General features: G+C 39.9%; 1 protein-coding gene across 3 annotated transcripts in view; it reads left to right on the top strand.

The window, feature by feature from the left end:
* Window positions 1–970: 970 nt before the first annotated feature.
* Window positions 971–8,262, top strand: part of si:dkey-112m2.1 (transmembrane protein 132C) — a 177,473-nt gene continuing 170,181 nt past the window's right edge. Inside the window, exons 1-2 of one of the 3 annotated variants that reach the window (XM_044334116.1) lie at window positions 971–1,117; window positions 2,511–2,706. In XM_044334116.1, the coding sequence (XP_044190051.1) occupies window positions 2,640–2,706 (67 nt within the window). In that variant the 5' untranslated portion in view covers window positions 971–1,117; window positions 2,511–2,639. Of the gene's footprint in view, window positions 1,118–1,611; window positions 2,103–2,186; window positions 2,336–2,510; window positions 2,707–8,262 lie in introns of those variants that run through there. The other 2 variants (XM_044334114.1, XM_044334115.1) reach the window with 2 other exon arrangements.

The following is an 8,262-nucleotide window of genomic DNA, read 5'->3' as shown; positions in this document are numbered from 1 at the left end:
ACTTCTTTGCTGATGGCCTGTAATTGGTGTTTAGCACTGTTGTGGAGAGGCCTCAGCTGCAGGGTGGCTTCTCTGGCTGCCTTTCAACATGTCACTGGTTTATGTGTCCCATTATGGCTTGTTCACTCTTGAGCTTGAGCCTTTCACCTACAGTGGCAGGGTGCGGAGGAAGCAAAACCAGCCACAGCTGATAGACAGATAGATAGATAGATAGATAGATAGATAGATAGATAGATGGATAGATAGATGGCTGGATAGATAGATAGATAGATAGATAGATAGATAGATAGATAGATAGATAGATAGATAGATAGATAGACAATTTACACAAGTGTGATGAGGAAAACTAAGCCTTGAGAATGGACTTTTCAGTTAAAAAGGAGACATCTTGCATCCAGCAGTGAAACTTAAGAAATAGATATTATCTGCATATTCATAGGGTCTCAACTTTTCAATGAGGGAGACTGAGGAAATGTTATTTTAAGAATTTTTCACAAGTCATTGGAACTGTCTTTGTGGAAAAAACATATCAGACACAATTTTTTATTCCAAGTAGAGTGTTTTATTCATCTTCAAAAAAAAAAAACTAATAAAATGTAAATGTAATCCACATCTGTTGTTTTTTAAGCAACATTTTTTTTTCCCTTATTTTTGTGGAATGTGTGATTTTTTTAACCATATTAATGAACTTGACTTCACATGCTTTTGTGATGTCTTCATGTTTTAGGTGTTTACATTATTTTGTCTACCCCTGTACCCCAGCCAAACGGCCAAACAAGGTAATGCTTAAATATCCCACTTCCTGAACCCACCCCAGTGATGACTCGAAGGCTGCAGCTCTGCAAACACTTTTGCTATTATTTATTGTGTGAGATGTGACAGCTCCTTTATGCAGATCACCATGTTTGTCCTACAGTTGTTCTGTGGAAGGTTCATAATTATGCAGCAGCACTTCCTGATTCACTGACTCATGAGTCATGAATCTAGCTGAGGGCAGCTAAATACAATCAGAGGCGCCCTGTAGGGGGCAGTGTTGGTTCTCATGAACGACCCCGTGGCACAACAGGTTGCAGTGCTCTCTACTCTTCTCTTCATTGGATGGACACTAATGATCCATGTGAGTATAGAAGTGCTAAAATAAAAATGTATTGAGTACTGTCAGCCACATTAACCTGAGTTTAGAACCATTTTATGATGACCAGGTAAAAACTCCAAATGTAAAAGTGTGCCTTTCACTTCATTATATGTCACAAACCTCTGGTTCTCAGGGAGCCCTATATACAAAACTGGTCTTCATATTTATTTTAAACAATGTTTTCATGCTCATAATGTTCAAGATGACACTGCAGGGCACCTATGCGTTGGAATTGTGATATACTTGCAGAGTCCCCCGGCTTTACTCTCATTTCTAACATTCAGCCGAAAATGAAAATGTAATTAAACATACTCCTTTCTAATTTGCCGTCAACTTTCTTTTTTTCAAATGAGTTGAGACCCAAAAAAAAGCGCAATCCCCCCCCCCCCCCCCCCCCCCCCCCGGGAATTGGATGGCACAATACTTGCTGACGTGACGCCCGCAAACCCTCTAGTTTGCCAATCGAGCCCGGAGTCCAATCCTCCCCCCCTCTCTCTCTCAGCTTCAGCACTCTCCGGTCCACACACACATACACACACACACGCACACGCACTAAACGCACACGCACACAGTCACAGGGTGCAGAGCGCAGCAGCAACAAGCTCAGGATCCACTTCGCCACCGTGCGCCACTGATCTGTGCACGCTTCTTCATCGCGTGGAAAGTTGGAGGACTATTTGCTGGATACAGCAGCCTCTACACATGTGATTTGTCACATTCAGGTGACTCGGGACCCGCTGCAAAACGCACCACTCTATGAAAAAAAGGAAGAAGAAGAAAAGAAAATAGCTGCGCGTTATGACCTCTCTGTGGAAAAACAGAAATTGTTGAGGACTTTTTTTTTCTTTTTTGGTGCTCTTATCGTTGATGAAAATATTGCAGCTTGGCTTTAATTTGATGCCAACAGCTTATTGGATGATTAGACCGCGGCGCCGTAGGCTACCTCTCGTGTGCAATAAGAGAAATGGTAAGAAGCAAAGAGACAACCTAACACTGCATCCGTTTCACACACTTATTTCAATTTCAAAGACGTTTATGTTGCTTTATCAGCACATGTGCCACATATTAGAACATCTTGCGGGTGCGATTGGTGACAGACGGTTTGTTTTTACACCCCCCGAAGCACCTGTTTTATCCTCAGAAATTAACACTCAAGTCAAAATACACTCGGGAAGAATCAGCTCAGCAACCAAGAAGCTTGTGAGAATCTGATTCATGATATCTGCTATAGTAATTAGTCGTTTTTTTGGGGGGGGGACGAGGCACGAGGCACTTTCCTCTGTTTGCTTCCTTTAGGGTGAAAAGCTACTGTGTGTGCAGGGGGGTTCTGATGATGATGATGATGATGATCGTTTCCTCATGTCTGTGATGGCAGGTGGTGTCGCACGGAATACAACAGTTTGGTTTCAAATGGAGAAGCGCTCACAGAGGATAAATTGCGTGCGAAGTTGCGAGGCTTTCTGCTGAGGGAGTTATCCAGAGGCTTCCCCTCCCCCGAATAAAGATGAGTCCACGGCGAGATATGGGTCCGTTTCAGTGCGTGGGATTCAGCGCGCTTCTCCTGTGCACAGGTAAGACCCCCCTAGAGAAACCTCAGCTATTATCTATGAGTACTTGTGTTCATATAACTGGAGAAGAATTATGGAAATGAAAGGTAACGGGCATGGCCACATAATAAGATACACTCTGAGTGCATCAACCTTTATTGAGTGATTTTTATTCAGTGTGGAACAATGAAATGCAAATGATTTCCTCTCAGCCAAGAGGACATACACTATATAATTTATGAGACATATAATTAGCTGTAAGCTGTTGTGGCAGAATACAAAATGACTTGTAATATTAACGTGAATGAACTGTGACAGTTGCCTAGAGAGAGAGCGTGTGGGGTTTGGGTGTTGTAGCAGCACTGAAATGGGATGCTGTGTGTGTGTGTGTGTGTGTGTGTGTGTGTGTGCATGGCACTGCAGAGCACCAGGAATAACAACAGGCTGCAGACACAACCCAGAAAATGAGAAGTATCATCATCTTCTCACTAAGTTGCAGTTTTGCACTTAGATAAACAGATGTGTGTTTGTGCACCTGAGTGCTGAAGTGTATAGGCTATGTGTTATTGTGAGAGCGTGCATGTTTGGGTGTTGTGTGTGTGTGTGTGTTTTTGCGAGTTGTACAGGCCTGTGATTATAAAATGACCATATAGGAAAAACTAAACTGTGTGTTTCCATCATAATTATTTACCTGCCAATCAGAGACATATGTAAAATGTTTTCTCATGGATGTGGACGGAGACCTTGCAATGTTGCTTTAATAAAAAACTTAGGAGCTTGCAAATGTCAGTGTACGGGCAGCCTTTCCTTTTTATATGTAAAACTCCCAGACACCAATCAACATCTCTCACTTGGCTGTGGCCACTAGACAAGACAGACAGATATTTTGGCATAGACCACAAATTTATGTTCAGATAATGAAGAAATTAGTTTACCGTATTTAGAAAAATTACATATTTATTTCTTGTAGTTTTGTCTATCACTCCATTTGGTTATGACAACATTTCATTGCTTAGATCTGGGGATGCAGCAGTGTCACGAAACCTGGGTCCATTAGCAACAAGAGCAGTCAGATTATCTGACAGTTTGAAAATAAACGCAGTTTAGCCAAACTAAAGCACTTATTTGCAGAGGTGGGTAGAGTAGCTGAACACTGTACTCAAGTAAAAGTACTGTTACTTTTTAATAACAATAAAACTAATCTGTTCTTTGCCTCACGACGTCACTGTGACAACAGGTCCAGGAAACCACTGTGCCAAGTTATCCAGCACATTAGAGCTGCAATGATTAGTTCATTAATCAGTTGATTGACAGAAAATTAATCACCAACTATTTTGATAATCTAGTAATGGTGTTGAGTATTTTATAAGAAAAATATTTAAAATATTTTAAAATATTTAAATACTCTGGTTCCATCTTCTTAAAGGTGAATATTTTCAGATTTATCTTTGGGTTCTGGACTGTGCAGTCAGGACAAAACAAACATTTTCGGTTGCTTCTTGGGCTTTGGGAAACAGTGATCAACATTTTTCACTATTTTCTGACATTTAACCATCTAACCATCACCATAATGTCTGTACTCTAGCTTCATTTATATGTATTTCCAAGAACGTCTAACTATCCACTCTTACACACCTCAGATTCAGCAGAACTTCCTTGAGTTGCGTGTGAAACAGTTTTACGGTTGACCGTTGCAGTTTTGAGTAGATCCAACTTTCAACTCGCTTGGTGTAGTGGACTCCTTTCTAGTGATATTACCATGTTCCTGAATTAAGTTGCCAAAATATTTTCAAAACTGGAGGGGAAAACTATGAAAAAACCCCCAAAACAAACAAACAAAAAAATGAATAGTCCCTAAAACGATTGGAAAACAGTTTTCAGACTCTCTTCACCAGGTGAGGCCCACCCCAGAAACATACAGACATAGACCAAAGATTGATTCATATCTCACTGGATCTGGTCAGCCTCTTAATCTTTGTGGGTGAAAGTGTAGAGGAGAGAGCAAGAGAGGGAGAAAAAACCCCCAACAGATTCTATCCTGTCAGTCAGACCCCTGGTGTTCAGAGTCTCAGAGGATATTATAACTCTCAGGTCATCTGATTGCTTTCACCGAGAGGGTCTGGGTTGTCTCGATGAGACACGCGTACTGACAGGCAGATACTGTAGAGGATACCTACACACACTCACACACTGTCAGACTGGCCATCAGACCATTTGGAAATACTCCATATAGCCTGACAGTTTTATTTTTGTTATACAGGACAGATTGGAAGATTGTCATCTCTTAGTCAGAAAGAAAAAGTTTCAGGGGAAAAATTGCATAGTTACCACTTTACAAGAAGTCAAACTTATAAAAGTTGCAGGATGGACTTTACAGTGAAGTAAAAGATGTCTTGTTTCCAGCAGTTAAACTTTTGGAGAGAAAAATATTTGCATATTCATAGATTCTGGGTTTTTCAATGAGGTAAAAGGAGTAGATGTCGTTTTAGGGAGGTATTTGAACTTTTTGTGGAAAAACCAGATCAGACATAAATCACGAGTCAAAGCAGAGTATTTTTTATGTGTCTTGGAGGGAATTTTTAATTACTTAGACTTCTGAAAACACTTTTTCACATTCTTATTCTCTGCTAAATCACCATATAGCATCTACAGTATGGTTAAGGTTGGGTAAAGAAGAACGGTAAAGGTGAACTTTAATTGTTGGTGTGTGATGAGACATGGAGTCCATGTACTGAAAGTCACAATTTCGACATGTCCATCCACCTCCTGACCTCCACTCCCTTACTAATGCATATAGGAAATGAAATGTACCATTTAGTACCATCATGACAACTGAGGAGTGTCTTGATAAAGGATAAGATCAAAGGAGTGTGTATCCTGGTTAGATCACCAGTCCAGAGAGAGTAAAACCTGAAAGCTATAATCCAGTGTATTAAACAGTGGAATCTTTAAATTTTATGGATGATTCTTGAATTAAAAAGAGTTGATGAGCCCCTTTAACAAATTCCATATGAGCTCCCAGCAAGATTAGCCCTGTTTACTGTAAGCTTTGACACAATATCTTAACTAAAGAAGTTTAGTCAATTCAGCTTTATTATCAGCTATCATCATAGTGCTGTCAGAGGCTGTTGAGTCAGGGATGTTTTTCAGTCCTGGTCTGTCTCTGCTAACCAACCAAGTAAATGAACTTCCCCCATTAACCTTTTCACTTTTGTTACCCTAATGAATTTTCTTTCACTTGAGAGGTAATGCTTTTACAGTTCCTGCACCAAGCATCACCTCCCCTGCTTCATTTTCCTTATAATGGTTTCATCATTTTAAAAATCACAAACAATAACCTCATATTGAAGTAAACTAAAAAAAACAGCATCTTCAACCTTTTTAGAGGCTGACGTGGATTTCTCAGTAATGACGTTATTCTGTGGGCTGTTTTACCTCAGTTGCCACAGAGAGTGTTTAACAGGCTAAAGATGAAACAGGTGAAAAAGTGGAGACTGAAAACAGATAATCTCATGCCAACATTAGACGAGAGGAAGACCCCGGAGTGACCCCACTGCACTCATATTAAGGCTGTGAAATGTAAACTGGTGTCTACCTCCTGGAGAGCAACGTCTCATGGGATACTACTTGTTGCCTCTGAGCATCTCTTGGATTAATTCTGTTGGGGGAGGGTGGAGGGGGGTTGCAGGGTTGCTCGCTTCTGGGCAGCGATTCTGCTTAAAGAAACAGCAAGAGCCTATAGATTAAACAGACTTTGTAGAAAGTTCTCATGTGAAAAAATTCTCTCCTTTTCTTCTCTTGTTTTTTTTTTTTGCGCTTGTTTCCCCTTTAAATGGTTCAAAAGTAATTTCTATGAGCTTTAATGTTCATTACCATAAAACAAGCACTACTTGTTACTGGAGGCCTTGATCAAGAGGCTAAAAATTGAGTCAGTCTCTTAAACATTGCGTGTGTGTTTCCCACAGCTAAACAAAGTGTTTTACTATCCAGGGGCAAAGTCAAAGTTTATCATACTGAAAAGCACAACATTTTGTCTGTAATGCAGTAGCCCTCAAGACAAACATTTAATAATAATTTGCTGAATCTGTGTGCAAAAATGAACTATGACTGAATGAAACGCTGTATTTTGAAGTGATGGATGAAGCTTGGCTTGCCCTGCATGACACTGTATTTTACACCAGGCTCCAGAGAGCAGCAGAAGCAAACACTGCACCAGGGAGCCATATGTCATTATGGGTCATAATGCAGAGACACAAGTCATAAAGTGAAAGGTAATCTAAGGAATATGTTGTAGTACAAATCCAAAATTTGTGCATACTTCACAAAGTCATTATGGTCTTGTAAACAGTAAATTGAATTAGATTTAATTAAAAATCGAACTGAGCAGCTTGTAGTCCTAAGTTTGCACTGGCTGGTTGAATGATAAAGTTAGAGCATTACTGAAGTGGAAAAGGATTTTGTTTCTTTGATATATTACACTCTCTGTCACTCTATTTGACAATTTGAGAAATAACAGCCTGGAGGCTTCTCTAAAATATCCCAGTAGGAACCCAATTAACATAATCCTTAACACTGGTTAACTAAAGTATTGTTACTTACAGGCTCTCCTTAATTCAAGATTGTCCATCTGGATTGATGCAGTAGCACAAATAAAGTGTTAGCAAATAAATACATACACATTCAGCAGACACAGTACTACATTAGAATTAATTTGGTGTTTTTTGGCTTGGTCTAAACCTGCCGTGTGGGTTTTTCAGAGCTTTTATAAAAACAACATCTGTGTGCTGCTGCTGTGCTGAAAAAGAGGTTGATGAGCGAGGACTTTGTGAACCAGAAAACAAAAGTAATGAGCTAAAAGAGGCTAAAAGACTACTGAGAACTGAGGGGAGCTGCAGAGTTGGGTGATCTTTTTTTTTTTTTCTATGTTTTTCACTACGATCGACACCTTTCACATTACACACAGTCATTTGATGTACTGTTGATATAAAAATATCAATTACTGAGGCAGTGGAAGAAGTGGGAAAAGCTTGGGATGACTGAACAGCCACTGAACTACAATTTGGAAACGGCTGATTTTAATTGGAGAAGACAATGAGAATATGCCAAGAGGAGTGCTGCACAACAGAGAAATCCCAAACATACTAATCAAGAGCTACTATAATTACACATTACAATTAACATTCCTCTACGAGTTGGGATACAGCTATTAACCCACTATGTTGCTATTGTTTCAGACTATGAGAGTGGATTCTGTTATTCAGATTTCATTATAGAGCACTCATACGGTGGCCTGTTGTCCCTGCAGACCTTATGGAGCCTCCACAACTTATTAAAGTTAGCTGCAGTGTTGCTGAATAAATACACACCAGGAAGCAGCAGATGGACCTGGTGGTGGGAGGTTGTAGTCATGGGCGTTCAGCAGCAGTGATTGCTCCCTGTAGTTAGCTTAACTTTACTCTTTGTGCATTTGTTTAGCAGCTTGTCCTCACTTCAGTTTTGCCTGCATCCTTCTTTATATATATAAATATTTCTGTACACTTTTGTTCTTTTTTTTGTAAAAGCTGGTATGGTCGGAAAAAA

This window comes from Thunnus albacares, chromosome 18 (genome assembly GCF_914725855.1).
Source record: "Thunnus albacares chromosome 18, fThuAlb1.1, whole genome shotgun sequence".
NCBI classification, from domain to species: Eukaryota; Metazoa; Chordata; class Actinopteri; order Scombriformes; family Scombridae; genus Thunnus; species Thunnus albacares.
This window is presented reverse-complemented; position numbering and strand designations above follow the sequence as displayed.